The sequence below is a fragment of the Ochotona princeps genome, chromosome 2 (assembly GCF_030435755.1).
Source record: "Ochotona princeps isolate mOchPri1 chromosome 2, mOchPri1.hap1, whole genome shotgun sequence".
In the NCBI taxonomy this organism is placed as follows: Eukaryota; Metazoa; Chordata; class Mammalia; order Lagomorpha; family Ochotonidae; genus Ochotona; species Ochotona princeps.
Window position 1 is genome coordinate 157911335 of NC_080833.1, and position 20503 is coordinate 157931837.

Below are 20503 nucleotides of genomic sequence, written 5' to 3' on the forward strand. Positions count from 1 at the left end.
GCCACTCAGCTGCCCGTTCAACAAGAAGCAGAGCGTAGTGGGGAAGCCACATAGGGTGAGTGGCAGATACCAGAATTGGCACATCTGTGCTTTTCTGCCTGGATTTGTCATTGTATTCACTGAACAAAAATCAATTTAAAAAATCAGCCACAGGAACGCTCAGAAAAATGAAACAGTAAGTTGGGCATGGCCTACGTTTTGCATTGTCAAAAGGTATTGTCCAATGTATACTAGAAATATAATCCTGCGTCAGTGGTCCTGGGCTCTCCCCATAGCCAGACAGCACCGCTCATCCGACAGATGGGTAAAGCTGCCAGTGAGAAGTGAGTCAGCCCAACATGCGAGCAATTGGCGCTGGCAGACATGTGGCATTACTGATGCACTTAAAGAGGCCCGCACTGCAGCTTGCTTATTTGTGAGGAGTAGCCAACTGTCTCCCAAGCACATCCTTCTCTTTCTCTGTCTCTCTCTTTTGTTAGCTTGACTCATTATGTATTTGAAATAAATAATTTTAAATTACAAAGTTACAAAGAGAGTTACAAAGAGGGGGAAGAGAGAGAAGAGATGAGAGAGAGGTGGTGGTTGAGGGCGGGGGGGGAGGCTTCCTGTCTGTTGGTTCACTCCACAAATGGTTGCAGTGGCCAGGGCTGGGCCAGACCTAAGCCAGGAGCCAGGAACTTCTTCCAGGTCTCCCACGCAATGACAGGAGCAAAAGCACTTGGGCCATCTTCTGTTGCTTTCCCAGGTGCATTATCAGGGAGATGGATTGGAAGAGGAACAGCCAGAACTTGAACTGTTGGCCAATAAGAGTTGCAGATACTGCAGGCAAAAGCTTGCTTCACTATGCCACAGTGCCAGCTCCATGGCCCTTCTTTCTTATAACTGTGTATCCCAAGTCTGTCAGTGTAGTCTTCCTTGCTTAAAACTGCAGTTCTTTTTTTTTTTTTTTTTTTTTTTTTTTAAAGATTTATTTTATTTTTATTACAAAGTCAGATATACTGAGAGGAGGAGAGACAGAGAGGAAGTAGAGCTGCCGGGATTAGAACCAGCGGCCATATGGGATCAAGGCGAGGACCTTAGCCACTAGGCCACGCCGCCAAGCCCAAAACTGCAGTTCTTTTATGATCAGGTCCGAGTGTAAGCTGAAGGGTATACCTAGTTGTGTCTCCAGGATTCAGTGTGGGAAAGGCCTGAGGGTAGCAGTGAAAGCAGGGTGAGAAGGTGTATGTAGAGGTTGCACCTGACGCCTTCACAGCAAACACAGCAAACATGTCTGTTCATGGATTGTGTGGTGGTAGAACAAGAAAGTGACAACCAGCTGTTTAGAACCACATTACAAAAAAGGTCAAAAATGAAACTCAGATGTCTTTCAAAGACAAGTATTATTATTGAATTATGATTCAAGTCATACTATCTGCTTCCTGGTGTTTGTAGTTAAAAGCCAGCACTCTCCCCTGGAAGGCAATGCGTGTGCTCCCACACAGGCATGTGCTACATGTGTGGGTTTACTGAGGTTCTGATACTCACTGATAAGCTTGGGGCATTTCGCTAACCTCTCAGCACTTTGGCTTTCCCATCAGGAAAGTTGAAATAACAATGCACAAATCACATAGTTTTTGGGTGAAATAAACTATGGAAAAAGAAGTAAAAAGTAGAAAAGATATGGCTCTCTGCAGCTGGGGGCCCCCGAGTGCAGAAGTGTGGTGGCAGTGAGATGGTGTGGGAACTGCAGTTCCCCTAGCCTATGACCCCCAGTTGTGGCCCGAAACCTAGGATAGTTCCATTCCCAGCATAGGTCTGAGTAATGTTAGCATGTCATCTTTTTTTTCATTCATTAGTAAGTCGAGAGCTTTTACCATTTCACTTACAGGAACATTTTATGGCTTCTCTTAGGCATATCCAAATTGCCAGCATCGCTGCTGTTGTGTTTGGGGGCCATTTTTAAGTAAATATAGAGTTCCTTGGTGATAGGCACTGTAATACTGCAACAGTGGACCTAATAAGTCAGACAGCTGCTAAGTGACTAATGGGCAGGTGGTACATGCAGTGTGTATACACTGGAAAATGGGATCGTGCATATCCCAGAACAGAACAGAGCAGAGCAGTGTGAGATTGAATCACATTATTTCAATCAATGTGAGATGTAAGTTTTGTGTATTATCTATTTCCTTTTCTGAGATTTATTCGGCGGAGGGCTGTCATTGGGGTGCAGCGGGTTAAGCTGCACAGCTCCACTCCCAATACAGCTCCTGATGCTGCATGTGTGAAAGCAGCAAAAGGTAGCTTGAGTATGTGGGCCCCTGCACCCATGTGGGAGACCCAGCCAATGCTCTTAGCTCCTGGCTTTGGCCTGGGCCAGCCCTGGCCGTTTAGACATTTGTGGAGTAAACCCATGGATGGGAGATTCTTTGTCTCTGTCTCTCTCTCTCTCTCTCTCTCTCTCTCTCTCTCTTTCTGATTCTGCATTTCAAATGATTCTTTTAAAAGATCCACATATTAGTTTGAGAGAGAGGAGGGAAGAATAAAGAGAGGGGTCTCTGATTCTCTGCTTGACTCCTCAAATGACCACAACAGCCAAGAATGACCCAGACCAACTCCAAGAGCCTGGATCTCTGTCCAGGTTGTCCGCGTGGGTGCAGGGGTCCAAGCGTTTGGACCATCTTCTGGTGCTTTTCCAAGCACATTAACCAGAAGCAGGATTGGAAACAGAGCAGCCAGGACTTGAACTGGGGCTCCAATATGGGATGCTGTGTCAGAGGCAGCAGTGTGACCTGTTGTGCTACACACATCACTTACTGCTGGAGTTTTCCGTCTAACATTTTCAGATCACAGCTGAATGCAGGTAACTGAAGCCACAAAACATGAAACAGGATAAGCTGAGTGTCAAACAAGAGGAAGACCTTCAGGTGGCAGCCCCACAGGCCAGTATTCCCAGACCTGGAAGGGAAAACATAGCGAGAAGCAGGTGGTGCCCCTGCTGCTAGCTGAATCCCAGGGGACTCCTGGTGGGTGGAGGGGCTGGAGGCCTCAGGTGTTATAAAAGCACTTGGTTGGATGAAGGGGAAGCAGTCTTTGATGGATCTGAGCAAGTGTTGCTGAAATTCTTCCGTTAAATTGTTTCGTACTTTCATTGTACTGGAAAGAGACAGGAAAAGAGACCTGTCTGCTGGTTCCAAATGCCTCTAACAGAGAGAGTGGGACCAGCAGGAAGCCAGGAACTCCATCCCTCTCTCCCACTTGGGTGGCAGGGATAGATGTCCTGGAGTCATCCCTGGCTGCCTCCTCGGGTGTGCATCTGCAGGAAGCTGGCACTGAAGCACAGTAGTTAGGATTTGAGGGAAAAGTGGCCGGCGGTGCTGCAGTCATGTGTAGATGCCCATCATGGCAGCTGGAGAAGGAACCAGCTTCCCACCTCACTGTCATGGCTCACTCAGCTTTGGAAATGACCTTTAGAAATATGTCCTTCATGGTAGGCAGTGATCTTTCTTTAAAGGTTTATTTTAAAAATACTCACTTGGAGATAAAGACAAACAAAATGGGGGTGGGGGAGTCTGTGATCAGGGCTGGTTGTGTGGTTTTGGGGACTCAGAATAAAAAAAAAAAAAATTAAGGCTTGGGAAATACCAAGCTAGCTCTCTGGTTTTGTTGGAGCACACCTCTGCAGATGAGCTACATGGGACTGAAGTATAGACATCACTTTGTCAGGTGCTTCCACGGGAAGATGTGAGGATCTATGTATCTGATGGGGCTGTAAGGATGTTAAGGGCTGTCTGCGTCCATTATAGCACCCTGTTTAAGATTATATGCTAATGTCACGCCACACTTGCTGAAATGCCAATGCACATCACGCTGCACCTACAGAATAGGCTCAACGATTTGTTATCCAATTGACTATTTGGCAGACACAGGTGAATTCATATGGAATTCTGAATTCCCATTGCTAAATTTTTTCAGAGTGATAACTAATCCTGTGCTGTCCCCACGTTGTTCCAGTATGAAGAGCCACTAGCTGCTTCCTGATTTTTTTTTTTTTTTTGCCTACATTAGATCTAAAAACAGAGAGATACTTTTGTGGCATAAAATCAGAAAATATCAGTGCAAAGTAATTCCTTTTCAATAGAATCCAGGTCCTCAGGCAAGCTTTGTCAGGCAGTGGCTGAGCTTCCATTTAATTGGAACCTATTTTCATATGTTAAAATATACATGGGCATTTTTCTTAAGAACGTGTGCACAGTACATAGCTGGATTATGTAATTGTGAAACAAACATTTACCTGAATTGTTGTCCTCCTTTTTAATTCCAAAGCAATTCGAGGAAAAAGCTGTTTTCAAACAATTATAATGGACCTGTTAGTATGTAACTGACAAAATATATGAAAGAGCTTTTAACGGAAAAAAAAAATGGAGATAACCTGGAATTCTTCACAGCAATGTTTGTTCCCTTTCATCTGAACATAATGGCACTATTTAGCCATTTTCTAAAAAGTTAGATTCTCATTCACGTGGTAAGGTGTCTTTCTTACAGTCTAAGGAGTTTCAGCTTGTGAAGAGGAATACAATCTAGTCCTGAACAGACAATATGTACACTATGCTGAACATCAACAATTGCCTACGTAGTTTATAGCATTGTTTTGTAAATGATAAGAGGTTCCATCTTTACGAAGAGGTAAATCGAAGGTGTTTATCTTCTAGTCTCTGGAATCCAAAGAATAAAAACCAGATTAACCTCTGGAAACATTGTTTTGTGGCTAAATACCCGTCGCCCTGGACAGCAGTTTTTCAGATGCTATTTAAGTAACAGACAGAATGAACAAGAGTGATAATAAGGTCCTGAGGCTTTTCTTGTCCTTTGAGTTATTATTTTAAAATTTGAAAAAGAAAGTCTAAAAACCCTTGCATGTTTGCTACCCAATCCTGCAAGGGTAAGCTTTTGCTGAAACACACATACAATTTTTAAGGACATGGTTTCATGTATTCACAAGCCGTTGAGTCCAAGGGATATCAAATCAATCTCGTGATAGAATCCCTAATTTGGGGTTATGATCAGTGAAATCATAACCAACATGAAAACTAGTAATAAATGCTATTTGGTAATTTTATTTGCAGCAAAGTAAAAGACTTATCTTTGTTTTGACTAAGAATCCATATTTTTTCCTTGAAATAAAGTATCTGAACAAATAATTTCAACATGTCTCAATCCCTCTCAGTTTTGAAAGTGAGGGATTGATTTTTGTAACAATATCCTACAGTTGCTATCATAAGCAAGGTGGTAAAAATCTTATCTTCAGGAATTTCCCCAGTTCATGAATTTGAATGTCCTGTATTTGATAGTCCTGGAGGATAAACTTTACTTCCAGTAGGCAAGGGTAGCTTGCCCAGGAGGGCTCTGCTAAAGGGCAGTGTTTGCCTTCCCCATTGTAGCAATGGACTTGTCTTCTCTCACCCTAGATAAAAACTTCTCACTAATGCCTAATGCTCTACCAAATATTGTCCTTGAAACACAGGGCTATTTGCTGACAGTTAATGAATTTCAATTTATAGTCGCCCAACTTGTGTGCAAGTAGCGCTTTTTTTAAAAAAAAATCATCTAGTGCCAATTCATGTTTCACTAAGTTGACCATTGAAAACATCTTACTTTTCAAAATTCACTCATTAATAGACATCATTTCTTTATGTATGAAAATGCTATATGCAATACCTACAATATTTTTAAGAATCTACTTTAATGTTTGTCAATTTTAAATCACTGTATAAATAATTTGCAAATCAAAAAGTATTTTGTTATTTCTATACTATAAAAATAAGTTATTGCTTTATTTCACAAACAGAATTGATTTGAATTTTCTTAAATCAAGCACTTCAGAAGGTGTTTTTAATAATTTTATACCTTATTGTTTCATCACCATTTCTAAAGTGGGTATTTGGCTTTATAATAGCCACGCTTTATAGTAACCATGGGAAACTTTCCCATGACAGTTTTCTCTATTTTGTTTAAAAACATATTTTCTCTGATCATTTAATTCACTGGAGGTTTCTTCTAATCACTTAAATGTATGATCTGTAACTGTCTGGTGTTTTCCAAGTTGAAAATGAGATTCTTATCACAGAACATTAGGTTTTACACATAACAAATGTGAAATATCCTTGAAAAGAAGTGTTAGGATGAACACATCATTGTAAATTTTACTTTTTGATCTTTTATAAGGCTCAAGGAATTTTATGTAATGTATGTTTTCCTTCATCAGCCAAGTACTCTTTCGTTCCTAGGAATAATATACTCATTTGCTGTGTGCAAATGACTTTAATCAGCATGTCTCAGGAATATTTTGAGTCATGTTTAAAAGCTTCCTCTAGAAATGTTACTCCGAAGCATGTAAAATCATTATTAGGTAAAACCTAAACTCTTGTGACCAAACAGAAAAATGTCATCATCATTCCTGAAGATGAGTCTAGTCTAACATGATTTTCAAGACAATTTTCTATAAAGTATTTTCAAGAATTCAAAGGCACTTTTTTTATGCCGTGGAAATAAAAAAAAAAGAATTTTAAAATGAAGAAAAATAGAATAAAGATCTGGTGGATTAATTTATCAGTTTTTGAAACAGCAGGCTAAAAGGATCAGTCCCTAAAATACAAATACGTTCTTTTAATGAATTCCCCAGACAATCCGTTTATCTCTCAGCTTTGAGAGTGCCAAAGCAGCCAGGCATTGATGTCAAGGCAAAGCCATGGGGAGGGAAGAGGTAGGGGACCAAGTTAGGGGACTCTCAGAGGATAAATCGTGGACTCCCACAGAGAGTATATCCTGGGTGGTACACCAAGTTGGGGCGGGGGAAGCGTACATTTCTACCTAGGAATAACTGCTTGAAGCTTTAAGAGCTAGCTAACTGTTCAAAAGTGGCCCAAAGCGACCTCAACTTTAACGAGTGCCTCCTCTCCACCCAGTCTGTTCTCCAAGCACTAGTGGAACAGGTAGGCCATTAATTTCTGATTAAATCAAGAATGGAGTGCTTTGGTGTTGAAAGGGAACGCCTTTGGGACAACTAGAAAACTAGCTAAATACAATAAATGTATTTATTACTTGCTCATTTATCACATCAAGTCGTGTTTGCAAAGAAAGCAAAACTGGCTGTTGAGCCTTGAGCCGCCTGCCCTGAGCTAGGCTCCTGCCTGCTTTGAGGCCGCACGGTCTGGCCGCCCCGGGGCTCCTGGGCCACACCGCCAGGGTCCTTCTCGCGTCCTCCGACGGCCAGGCTACTCGCCGCGGAATCCCATGCTCCTGGGAGACTGGGACACTGCCTGACCGGGCAAAAAACTCTCCCTTGCTTGGCTGCCAGGATTGGGTCCCACACTTGGTTGTGGCTTCTGGGGATCCAGCGGGAGAAGAAAAACGAGGCATGGCTGCCCAGCGCAGAAGGTGGCCAGGAGGTCGCTTCTTCCGAACTAGCTCAGCCGCTCGCGGCCTCTCCGCGCACAGTCGCCGCGGAGAGGCCGCGAGCTCCCTCCAGCTCCTGCAGGCGCTCATTCCGCCTGCAGGAGTTGGAGGGACCCGGAGCCGCGGGAGGCAGTGCGCAGGGTCCTTAACCTCGGTCGGCGACTCCCACTCGGAGAACCCCGCCCAGACCTTAGGTGCGCAGGGTGCCAGCGCTCGGGCCAGGGGAGGCCGTGATGGATGCGCGGCCACGCCGGCCTCTAGGCCCCTAACCTCCCTCACTCAAGGCCCGTGCAGCTCCCCCAGGGGTCCCCGCCCCCACCACCACCACTGGGGACCGCAGCAGGACGGGCCCGAAAGCTCCACAGTGGAGTCCAGGACCTGGTGATCCACTCATCCACCCACCACGGTGTCCGGCGCGGCGTCCGCTGACCCTAAGATGCTTCACCACCTCCCAGCCTAGGTCCCCACGGTCCTCCATTCCCCCAACACACACACACACACACACACACACACACACACACACACTCGCGCGCAGACCGTTGCCATGGAGAGGCCGGTTACCAGCGAAGCTGAGGGCGGCGGGTCCCCTCCTCCAAGCCTGCCTCCTCTCCAGGTCCCTTCTCTAGGCAGTCTTCCCCCTCTTCCCTCCGGAACTTCCAAGCCCCCCTTTACCTTCCCCCAACCCGCTCCCCGTCCGCGAGCTCTCTTCCCTCCCCTTCTGTTTCTCTGCCCAAAGCCGGGCCAGGGGTCGCTCGGTGCTGAGTGGCTGAGGACGCCAAAGCACCGTGCGCCCTGGTCGGCCCGAGCCCTGGGGACCAGGAGGAGCAGAAACGTACGCCTCGCGGGTCTTTGCCCAAGGAGATTCCCTCAGAGGGGGGAGGGGAGCGCCGGCTGTTGAGTTGCTAGCGGGGACCTAGGGGGCCCGAAAGGACCACAGTTGCTCTCAGGCCTATCTTGTCCTCTGCGACCTGTCCGCCCGGCCGGAAGAGGAAATTGTGCAGGCCCTGGCCTTGAGGGGACGAGACAAGGCCAAGGTCGACTGGTCCCTTCCTGGCGGTATGGGGTTGTGAGGAGAGCGGGGGTCGGTGCGGCAAGGACGGCGGCCGAGACCCCTCAGTGTACCCACTTAGGTCTCCTCGGGAACTCAATTTTGCACCGGGCTGGTCTCCACCAAGCCGTGGGGCTGACTTCTTGCTGCCCCGTGGTTCTGCGAGCAGCTCCGGCTGGAGGGGACAGTGCAGGATGCACCTCCGCCACTTCGCCCTGGGGCTCTAGGAAAGCTCTCTTTCCCAGACCCTCGGAACATAAAAAGTGCGACTGGGCCTCTACCTGTGGTGCTTAGGAAATAGAGTCCTTGGGCCAGTTTGAGATACTGGCGTGCGCTCAGCAGGCCTCCCACTCCCGCGGTGAACGACCCCTTTCCCGGAGCCCTGCCCTCGGGGCTGGCTCCGAGAGGTTTCAGAAAACTCCATTTCCAGGAGTGAGGCGCGACTGCGAGGCCCCTAACTCGGGGCGGGTCTGGGGGCAGTGGAGGCGTGAAAGGGGAAAAGAAGGGAGGAGAGAGGAGGTGACGGAAGCTCCGCCCGGGCCGAGCCTGGGGAGGGGGGAAAGGGTGCGGAGTCTGCCCTGGAGGGGACAGGAGCCGGCGCCCAGCGCAGCCGGGTGTGGGACGGGAGGGGGCGTCGGATGGCTAGGGCCGCCGTCTCCAGCTGTCCCGAGCGCGGGGAACAATGGGGAGGCGGCGGGAGAGGGGGGACTAGGGAGGGGCGCGCCGGGGTTTCCAGAAAAGGAGAAACTAAAGAGCCCTCCGCAGACTGTCATCTGCGTGTGACAAGACCTGCTCCCCCTACTCCATCCTTTTCTTCCCCTTGTTCCTGCAGCTGTGGGCCTCGGAGAGTGCATTGTACCCACAGATGTGGGGCTTCAGCTCGCCGGCTCCAAGCTGCCCTGCGGGGGCACCGCCCGCCAGCGACGACCCAACCTGTGGCTACAATCCAGGGTCCTCGGGCTTGTGGAGGGCGGGCGAGGTCATCGAGGGGAGTTACAGAGCTGTAAAAGGCAGCCGCCCGAGATTGGCTGCCCAGCCCGACACTAGGCCTGCAGGCGGCCTACCCTGAAGCCCACGAGGGCGTGTCAGGGACCTTGGCTGTGACTTGATGTTCCTGTTGATCCTGTGCTAGGATTGACGGGCCAGGCCTTGCCGCTGTTTTTAGGAGTGGAAAGGAGGGCAAGAATTCAGCTTGGAGTCCGTGGCTCTCACAGCTGTCTGGATCCGACTTTTGGGGCTGGTGGCCAGCAGTTCGCTTGGACCAAAGGTGGCCATGTCTCCTTAGATTGCTTACCGCAAGGCACTGCTATGCGCCTAAGACCTAAGAGCTCTTATAGCATGGCAGGGGGAAAAGGGTCCGCGTCGATCTGCCCTGAATAATTGGCTTGCTTCAGTTTGAACAGGGAAAGCTGCACCCCCACTAAGTAGTATTGGAAGTTAACTAGTGAAAACCGTTAGCCGAAAATTTTGTTTTTTGCAAACAGTTGTGGCCCGCCCCATGCATCTATTCTATCATAAAGGTCACAGTAGGGCCGTGCGGATTGACTTTTCTTACCCAAACCTCCCTGCCCCCACCAAGAACCACCCTGAACTTGCCCAGTATGAAGTGTGACTCGCACGATGAAAGGGAGTAGCAATGAAAAGAAAGAAAAGGCGAAGGCCCTGGCTACGGCGCTGTCCCAATGACTGACAAAGCCGATGTCCATTCATAGTCTCCGGCGGGAGAGAGTGTTTGGAGAGCCGCGGCCCCTTAGCCAATTGCTGTCAGCAACATGTGTGTGGGGGGGGACATCGCTATAGCAACCGGTGGCTGGGCCGCGAGCCGCGCCGCCGCCGGCCGGGTGCGCGCCGGGCGGGATATAAGGCGGGGCGCAGCGGACGCGCGGGTGAAGCTGCGCGCGCGGCCGGCGGTCCTGCCGGGACCGTCCCGAACCCGGCCCCGCGCCCGCCGGAGCTGCGCCTCGACCCAGCGCACCTGTCCCGGGAGCCAGGCAGAGCTGGGCCGAGCCAGGACCAGCTAGAGCTGCGGAAGTCCGTAGGCTCGGAGCCCCAGCAGCCGCGCCGCCTCCGCCGCCACCGCTGCTGCCGGAGACGCGACGCGCGGCACCTTTGTCTCCACCGTCCGAGAAGTTTGTGGCCGGAGCGGGATGGCCCCGCTCGTCTGTAATTCCAGTGCAGGGAAGCAGCTGGCTGTGATGACGGCATCGCCGCCGCCTGCAGCCACGGAGCCCCAAGGCCTCTTGGCCCGGCGCACGTTCCCACCTCCTCCTGCTTTGGTGCTCGGCACCGGCCCAGCTGCAGGTAACCTGGGACGTCGGTCCGAGCGCGGGCGCCGGTGGAGAGGTCGTAGTAGCTCGGAGAGAGGGACTAGGATGGACGGGAGAGAGCAGGAGGGATCTATGGAAGGCGTCAGTCAGGGGCATCGGTGTCTGAGCCCTGAGTGGGATAATTCCAAGGGTGGAGGGCGTCTAAGAGCCCAGCCTAGAGGGTAACGCCGATTCTCCATAGGACACCTGTCAAAAGCGGGCACTGGAGATCTGAGACTGGGGTCATCCCCAAGTGGGTTTGGAATGGGCATCTGAGGGACTGCCAGCGGGTGGCCGCTCTTCCTAGAGTGCACAGATTGAGGGGGTGGCAACTGTCCTAGTCCAGCGCCGGTGGAGACCATCCAAAAGACGTCGGGGAGTTGCCTCCCAGACTTCTCCCCGTGCGCTGTGCTGTCGGCACCACTGGCTAAACTCTGAGCTGGTCAGAGGAGCAAGAAAGAGGCGGCGGGAGCTAGGAGGGTTGCGGTTTGGACGCGGGGCTGGGGAACAGCGTGCGGAAAGGAGGAGGGAGGACAGAGAGGAGCAGTCGGCGTGGAAAGGAGCCAGCGGGAGAGGGAGGGGGTGTACTTTTCCTCCGAGCGCATTTTGGAGCGTTTCTTAGCCCGCCTTCCCGAGGTCCGGGAGTGTGCCCCGGTGCCAACCAAGCATCCCAGAGGGCCGCGAGTTAGAGGAATGTCGGAGTGCAGGCCAGGGTCCATGCATAAGCAGGTGGAGCGGTCAGTGAGAGCCGGAGAGGGGGCTCCTTTGAGCTCACAGCCCAGGGAGGAGTAACTCTGGGAAGGGCCACATCTCCTCTTCCCTAGGGGACTGGAGATTTCTCGCCACCCTCTACCATCCCCCTATGCCCCCCCCCCCCAGTCCCACTTCGTCTTGAGATGCCGCGTGCTTGCCAGATAAACTTCCGACTAAAGGAGAAAGACTTCGTATCCTCCTTTCTTGGTTCTGAACACTGGGCTGCTTAGTGGTTCCGGGGGTCGGGGAGCCTAGCTCCGGGCGGCAGGGCGCACCTTTAGAATTAGGGGTTAAAATCTCAGTTGGCTTTCAGAGCAAAAGACTCCCGCCCTTTTGCCTCCGCCGCACCCGCGGTGCTCCAGGGCTACGTGGCTGAGGGAGGGGGTTGTTACCACGGTGCCAAGTGCCTGCCGAGGGCAGCTCGGGCCGCCGGGCGCCCAGGGGGCCGGAGAGGCAGAGGCGGGCGCTCCCTGAGCGGCTGTGCTCACCTCGGGCCTCACCCCCAGACCCCTCCCCACTCGCACCCTTTGGCTCTGGGCTGGACGTCCTTGGGTCTCCACACACATCCCGCTCCCGCACGCGCGCCTGGGGTCCCTGGTGGGCACCAGGGAACCTCCCCGCCTGGGATGAAGGGCGCTGCGTATCCGAGTGGTCTTCACCCAGCCGGCTCTACCCTGCAATGCCCAGATTTTAGGATGCAAGCGAACAAGCAAGGAAGTGAAGGTTTGTGCAAAGAAGGGGAAAAGACGCTGTTTTTATCGACACTGGGTGAAATACCCGCCCACTCCCAACCAAGCACACTCCCCACTTGGCTTCAGTTAAGCCACGGGTTGGGGAAAAACTGGTGGGGCAGCTAAGCCACGGGTTGGGGAAGAACTGGCGGTGGGGCTGTGGCTGTGCAGAGCCCGGGATTCTTGGAGGGGGATCGCTAACGTTGTCAGGGAACCTGAATCCCTCCCTCACGGCCCTGGTGCTTTGTGACCCGGTAGGCTGGGCCTCGGCATTGTCCCCAGCAGGAAAGGGGCTGTGGGCCGCGCGGAGTCCCTTCTCCTCGTGGCTGTGAATACCGCGGCTCCCGGGAGCCCTCCACCCTTTGTGTCCCGCGCTGCGGGTCTGATCTTTCCGACCTCTGTAGGGATCTCGTGAATGACTGAGGAAAGGGAGAGGGAATGGGAGGCCGGGTGGGAAAGCCAGAGGCGCGGAGAGGTTCTCCTCCCCCTGAGTGGGGGGGAGTGGGGGGCAGAAACTAACCTCCAGCTTTTCAGGGCCCGCTCACCAAGTCTAGCCGACACCGGGTCCGAGCATCGCCCGCGAGGCCCATCTTTAAGGATGAGGCTGAGGAACTAGGGTAAAGGAGGCCAACCCGAGGTCCCCACCCTGAAGCGAGCTTGGCTTCTGTGGGCCGGGGGTGGGAGGTAGGTGGGAAGGTGACGCCTCTTCCTTGGAGACCAAAGGAGGCCCAGAAAACACCTAAACCAGGGAGGCGCACGCTTTTGTGTCCCACGCCAGGCCTCTGGAACCTCTTAGGCGCTCCAGAAACCCGGGCCAGGGCAGGGTGCAAGAAGTTCCTTGGGGCCGAGCTGGAGTTGGGGTGGCAGAAAGTCGCCGGCAGTGAATCTGCAAGCAGGGAGCCAAGTTTTCTCTCTCGGGACGCGATTGGTTTCTGGCTCTTCCCAGCCGGCGGACCGTTGTGGATTCCACGCGAGAGGACTTGGCTGAGATGCAACCCTGTTTAAAAATTAGTTCGCACGAGGACGCGTCCCTCTCTAAACATCAGAATCATAAATCTTCCCTGAGATCTTAGGCTGTTTCTCGAAAACGGAGGTTTTAGGAGGTACTTAAAGACAGCAAAGCACCAATTGGTTGTCTCTCCTAGGTTCACTTTTGTGCTATGCCTGAGAAATATCTTCAGCACATAATCTATTTTAAAATAGCACATCCCAACTTTTATCATGAAAGTTTTATGGTTAAAAACAGTTATTTCTTAGAGAATCTTTTCTTTTGCACATATAGGCTTTTTTTTTTTTTTGGCTACTTGAATGGCAGATTTGCAAGTACAATTTCATCGGCACAGAGGAACAATAGCTTTCAATCGCACAAAGGACTTCTCCCACCCTGAATTCAGACCGCAGTGCCTCTTGCTCTGATGATAGCCTCTGAAAAGATTTTGTAATGCAGAGAATTAATACATGATTATTTCCGCCTGACTTCACTCATTTATTAGAATTCTGTGGCAAATTCCAAATTAAAAATAGTTCAGTTAACAGCTTTAAAAAATACTTTTATAAATATTGTAAGACACCCCTCCCCCATGATTTTTTTTTCCTGAAGTTTAGTCACTTGCCATGGCCTGAAAACTTAAGAATTCTGGTCAGCTTTAAAAGTGATAGTTAACTATCTTAGTGAATTCACAATGGCATTTCCAAATAGCTCTGATGATTCATCTAGCCAATGGAAGGCAAACTTGTTACAGCAATTCATTAATAGTCTCTAAAACTCATTTTGCAATTTTACAAGGGAGAAGTTTTTCTATATAATTATACTACACTTGATCTTAGCCAAAAGGCCGAGAAGCGATATTATGGTAACATAAAAGTGCAGGCACACAGGGGTTGCAAATCAAATTCCTTGGAAATGAAATAAATGAAAACATCGACAATATTAGAAGTTTAATATTAATGAGATTATTGTGTAAGGGTTTTTTGGTACAAGCATATTTCAAAAGTGCAAATCAATGACTTAGACAATGCTCTTGGAAACTGGTAACTTTACATAACCTTGGAAAAATACTAAATATTTGTCAATAAATATTTACCATAGAGTTTCGTGTGATGTTCTCATAGAGTGTAGATACAGACAGGGCACAGAAGGCTCGTTTTCTTCTCTTTCTCATAAGCTCACACAGGGACAGAGAAGTTCTGAGGGTGTGTTCCCAGAAAGTGGCCTAGAGGAACCTCTCTGCAACAGGAGTCCCACGCACTCTCACTTGCAACCACTGGTAAAAAAAAAAAAAAAAAAAAAACCTGCTTAAATTGGCCAGGCAGTGGCTAGGTACTCAGTTCTAACAGCAATTCTGTAAGTGGTCTCTGTGGTCACATATTTCTTTTAAATTACAACTTTGGAAATACTGCATGTGGCAGGTGGAGATGGATAAGAGAAGAAACATACAGAATTGGACTGCTACTTCCTCTCAGGAGCCACCTCCACTGGTCGAAAGTTGACTGATAATTACTTATTCAGTCGGCTTGCATCTTGCCTGCACCCCAGCCTGCTTGTGTTACTGTGCAGGTCTCAGGGCCTCCCCCTGCACCTGTGCCACCAGGCATGCTTTGCAGCATTGTGGGTTTACTCTCTCTCTCTCTCTACCTTCCTCCTCCTCACTCCTTGCCTGCTCCAACTTTGAACAAGTCGAACTGCCGCTGAGCAGAAGGAGGTGTTCTGCTTTTAAAAGACGTCTGACTGTAAATGTCAGAGTCATAAATATTTAAGCATCATTTTCTTTCCATTTCAAGTCAAGACTGATAAGATGCCTCTAATTAATCTGGGCTCTCTTCTGGGCATGTGGTTCACTTGAAGTTGCTCAGCCTTGGGGAGCCTGATTGGCGAAAGTGGGGGCTCTGAGGAAGGGACCAAGGCCCACCCAAGTCACTGCTGGCTTACGGACTGTGTCCAACCTGCTTTCAAGCCAACCGCAGACTCAGTTGTTTTTCTTCAGGTTCGTGTTAAAGGAGCAGGGCAGGCAGGGGGGTGTTATAAGTACCTGTTTTTTAAATTCCATACACCACAAAAATTAAGTAAAGTTGCTTAAATTTATTAATGAAAGGAAATAACAATCAAAAATAGCATTTCTATAAGGTTTTCGTTTCTGCTAGGATTTCTAAACTGGGACTTGCAGGCCAACTGGGATCTCCTAATCTCTATGGCCCTATACAGTGCTAGATGGGACCTTCAGGAGCCAGGAGAAACAGTTCCTTCCGAGGTACCTGCAGCGTGTCCCATCCCGGCCCTGAGATTCTGGAGCCCCAAAGCCAGACTCAAACAGTAGCTCCATCCTTGCACAGCCACAGTCAGGCACATCCTCCACCCCCACCCCTCACTGTCCGGTGAATGGGCTGCTGGAGGCAAGCCGAGGACCGCTTCCCCCAGCCTGGGGATATTACAGTCACTTGGTTTCCAAGTTGCAGTTAGGAAGCGGGACGGGGAAGGAGCAGAAGGAGAGCCGAGGATAGGGGACTATAGATAGGGAAGGGGTCAGCTCCCTTGTTTTCCGGTCCTTCCCTTCACCAGGAGCACCTGGGACTCCAAAAGGGCCCAGGGAGGAGAACTTTGAGCTGTGAGAACAGTCGCTGTCTTTGACTTTTTCTTTTCTTTTTTTTCCCCTCCCTTATGACCTTTGAGTAAATCCCTATGGGCCCGGTGAAGGACAATCAGCAGTGGCTCAAGCTGCTCGCGGTCTCGGCTAGGGTCGGCCGTATCCCCGCGGGCCAGCAAGGGTGGTCTGGTCCCGTATCTCAGGCTGTGCCACATCCCTGGGACGAGCACTGGCTAGGTTCCCCGGGGTGCCGCCGCTCCTGGTCTCCCCTGTGCTGCGCAGACCCGGGCCGGGTTACCCTGTGAGCACCTGCCACCTGCCTGCTCCCTGTGGTTCCTTCGTGTTCGCTGCTTCTTCACCCGCAGGAGTGACCAATAGACCTCGTTAGATGAGGAGGCAGACGGCTCCGACAGACGCGCGTAGGCCCGGCAGCTCTGCGCGCCCTGGTGTGTCTGCCACAAACCGTGGCACTGCGGGTCAGTTGGAAGGCAGGCTGCTCGCCATGCACTTAGGCGCCTCAGTCGCAGGGCGGGAAGGTTCGCGAAGTCCCCGATCCCCGGAACAGACATCCACGTGGGCTCCCGGGGCCCTCCGGATGGCTGGGTGGGACCCCCGGGGATCCCCGACGCTTCGCTGGGATCCCGGAGAACGCCCTGTCCTGCTGCGGAGGCCAGGTGGGAGGGCGCGCAGTAACCACCCGGGGTGAGGATTGGGAGGACAAGCTCGCGCCCTTTCTGCCCGTCTTGTGGCAGCTTTCTTTGTTATCCTCCCAATTCTGTCTGCCCAAGCGAGGCAGGATCCACTGGAGGCTCAGCACAACGCGGGGGTCGCCCCTGGCGAGGATCTCTGAATCTTCCGGTGGGCAACGGCCGCCCACCTTGGTGTCAATTCATGCCTCTGAGCTGGAGCTGGAGGAAGGCGGCCCTGCAAGCAGGTCAAGACCCGGGGAGGCGACTGGCAACTAGGACCCCTGACGTGGTGCTCTCCATGGGGTCTCGGTCGCTCCTCCTCTTCGCCTTCCCGGGTCCCTCCACCCCCATCCCACCCCTGCCCCGCACTCTGCACCTCCTCTCCGCCGCGTAGCGCGGGGAGGGCGCGGGGTGCAGCGGGTTGTGCTGGCAACAGCCGCGGCAGGACGGGCGCGAAGCAAATTCCGCCCTCGGGGCCGAGAGAGACCCCGCGGGGTGGGGGGAGTCGCGCTCCCTCCCGTCAGGGTAGCACGGCGCAGTGGTTGGGACGTCCCCCTCCTCCCAGTCTCTACGTGTTTTTTGGCTCTATCACCACGCGGGGCGGGGGGTGGGGTGGGGGAGATGGGGTTCGGGTCTGCGGCTGCCTTCGGGGGTGGATCGGGCGGAGGGACTTCTCTTTTGGAAGCTGCTGCTGCGTGAGCCTGAGAGGGAGAGGCGTTGGAGACGGGTGGGGGAGGGGGATGAGAGGAAGTTGCTGGGGCGAAATGGGGAGGGGGCCCTCTCCGCTCCTTCCACCGCGACGGCGACTGTGCGTGCAGAGTCCCCTCTGCCGCCGTGCGTCCCGGCCACCGGGGCCTGCTCAGGGCGTCCCCGGCCGCCCCCGCCCCCTCGTCATCCTCCCAGGTCCCTCCCCACTCCCAGCCCCCCACCCCCAGTCTGCCTCCCGCCTTCCTTGCACCCCTCCTCCCCTCGGTCCACCGCCAGCAGAGCTGGAAACCTCCGCGTCCTCCGCCGAGCCGCCGCGCATCCTGGCAGCGAAATCCCGGCGCCTTTTCTCATTTAACCCGCGTTTCCATTAACTCAGTCCCAGCACCGGCTAATCCGCCGCACCGAAGGCAAAAGGAGGCTAATTAATGACCAGCTTTTCCAGTCAAGACCGGCGATAATTGCTTTCGTGGCCTTTATGATTACAAGATAAAACTGAGCCCGGCCTGACATAAGAGGCACTGTGTACACTCGGAGACGGGAGGAAACGAAGAGTCCGGAAGGCTGAATACGGAGCAGAAAATTACTAATAGAGGAGAGATAATGAATAGGCCGGCCAGGCATTCATGGGGAAAAATCCATTTTGTTACCACGCGAAATTAGGTGGTGGAAAAGAGTTTGCTAATTGTTCTTCTCTTGTAGCAACCGGGACTGAGGCAGGACGTGTTTTTCCATTCACTTCCCGAATAATTTGTGGGGGGCGGGAGCGGGGGTCTGCTGGCCCAGTCTCTCGGGCTGTTTGCCCGCAGCCTTCCCCATTTTCCTGTGGCGTTTTTAATTGTCGCTAATATACCTTCTAATGAAGCTAATGAGGGGAGCGCCGTGCAACTGTTTGCACGTGGAGACAAGTGAAATGTACCCGGGAGGATTTTCTGCTACCTCGCCCTGGTCCTCTGAAACCGACTGTACAGGCAGGCGTCGGGCTGAGAAGTGAACTTCCCGGGCTGTCCGCCTGTGGGCTTCTGGCGAGGACGTGGTGGTTCCCTTCCAGGAATTACACTTAGGTGCCAGCTGTTGGGGTCTGTGCCTCGGGCTGGATGGGACTGTACCTGTGCACCCTTGGAGAGCAAGTGGGGCTGTTCCCCGGAGGGCCAAATGACTGAAGTAATGGCAAGGATGGGAATAGGATAAATGAATAAAGCTACTCCCGTTAGGTAGCATACTGAAGATTGATTTTGCAACTTTCGTGAGTGCCACCAGATATGGGTTACTCCACCCCCTTGGCCTGCCCACCACACTCTAAGCAGTAGTTGTGCTAACTTCGGATGAACGGCTGCACCTGTTTATGAGTAGGGACAGATACTTTGTTTCACTTAAGACAGCAAACTAGCTGCCAGACACTTGAGCTGAAATTTGAAGAACAGCGCTTCTGAGGTGGGGGTGGGTTGGAGAAGAGGAAGCCTACAACTTTCCCCTTTTCGAGGTCCGCAGGGCGCCGTCGTGACACTTCTGCATCCCCTTGCAGGGTCTGGTCTGGCTCTCCAGTTGTGTTACCGCCTCTGTTTTCAAGTTGCATTGGAAGAGGGTGGTTCTGGAGGCGGAGGCTTCACTCTGGGCTAACTGGCCGCCTCTTTCCTTTCCACAGAAGAGCCAGCTCAAGCTCCTGCCTCATCAGGCCGATCAAGAAGATTCCACCAAGTTCGCCTTGCTCACCTTCCTCTCGGTGGCCTGCATCGTGGGGGTCCTCTTGACTTCCGGCCTCATCTACTGCATCCGCCACAGCTCTCACTACAAGCTGAGAGAGAAACTGTCAGGACTAGGGGGCCACGCAGGCGCAGATGCCACGGCTGCGTACCAGGTAAAAGGACCCTCTGCTTTTCCAAGTGGTGTGCTGGAGTGTATTTCCTCCCCCATCCCTGGCACTTGCTCATTTATTCATAGTTTGGATTCTTTTATGATGCCAATTGAAACTTCTCATTAACATTCATGTAAATACCTTGCAACCACAGTTTTACAGCTCTTGTATTAATCTTGAGCTGTTCTTGGAGAGTCTCCTGTTAGCTGTGAACGCAGGTTGCTAATTAGGAATGTGGAAAAAGTACAATACATGAATTATGTATCATCTGTTATCTTTCTTAGTTTGGCCTCTATTAATGAAAGCTCCAGCCTTGCAAGATGAATTGCTTGCGTAGATGTTTGAAGATGGCTCTTAAGTCATCGACTTCCACTCAGGGTCTTACAAGAACAGATCTTTTGACCTGATGTGTTGCCACCCCCTGCTATTATTCTGATACACAAAATGCTGACCAGCTGCAGGTAAACCGGGTGTGTTTCCACGAGGCAGCATGGCAGTAGCATCTGGAAATGCAGAAAGCTTGCGAACACACCTGGCAATAAATTAGACCAATGAGAATGTGAGGAAGTCTGGTTCAGGCCAAATTGGGCAGAAAACAATCTATACAATTTTCTAAGGTTCTGTGGCATACTTTTAGTAGTATGCTGTAATAAAAAAAAAATGTGACTTCAGTTTTAAAAGCAAAGCAAACCCAGCATACGTGTTGATTTCATGTAGAATAGTGTTTAAATAGGAGTGTATACTCCCATTTGCAAAGCTAAAATAATTTGTTTAATCACTGCTTTTATTTTTTTAGTTCAGTCGATGTAAATTTGTGTGCGATTTTCCCTCCATTGGACTCAATCCTTTGTTTTCTTGAGTCACGTGGTTATGATGTGTTCTCTGCCTTGTAAATAATTCATTGTATTTTGCATTCAAATATATGAAGCAGATCTTATTATCCTATAGTCAGTTTCCTAGGTGGGCTTACCGGCTCTTTCCAGAAAATACTTTCCAGTTGACCAGCCCTGGTGGTCCCCTCTCCATGAGGCAGTCTAAGCTCCATGAGGCAGTATCTTTGCTGCCTGGAGCTGTTCTCACCTGCTCTATAGAAGGAGTTGGGAGGCATTGATACAATCCCTATACTTAAAAGAGAGCAGGAGATAGCCTACTCTCCTATTTCAAATTTTTAGTATTGTTACTGCATGGATAAAACCTCTAGTGCTCCAGAGAGGGTCAGAAGCCTGGGCACCGCAATCTTTTTTCCTGTGAGGAAATGGCAACTTCAAATGTGGTGCAGATGGCATTTCGCGTGCAGAGCGTGGCTTTGCTTCAAAGCAAAGGGAAAAAACTGTGTTTGAAGAAGCAGCCTGAAAAAAAAATGTCACATAAACTACTAGACTGCATCCAGAAGTTCTATTG

At 51.1% G+C, this 20503-nt stretch overlaps 1 protein-coding gene and 1 pseudogene across 1 annotated transcript in view; one reads left to right on the forward strand and one right to left on the reverse strand.

Moving 5' to 3' along the window:
- The window catches only part of PTPRN2 (protein tyrosine phosphatase receptor type N2), a 1038500-nt gene that overhangs the window by 888992 nt on the left and 129005 nt on the right, over window positions 1-20503 (forward strand). The window contains exon 14 of the mRNA XM_058660653.1: window positions 18893-19105. Within this exon, the coding sequence (XP_058516636.1) occupies window positions 18893-19105 (213 nt within the window). The remainder of the gene's footprint in view (window positions 1-18892; window positions 19106-20503) is intronic.
- On the reverse strand, window positions 13954-14119 carry LOC131479695 (U2 spliceosomal RNA; annotated as a pseudogene).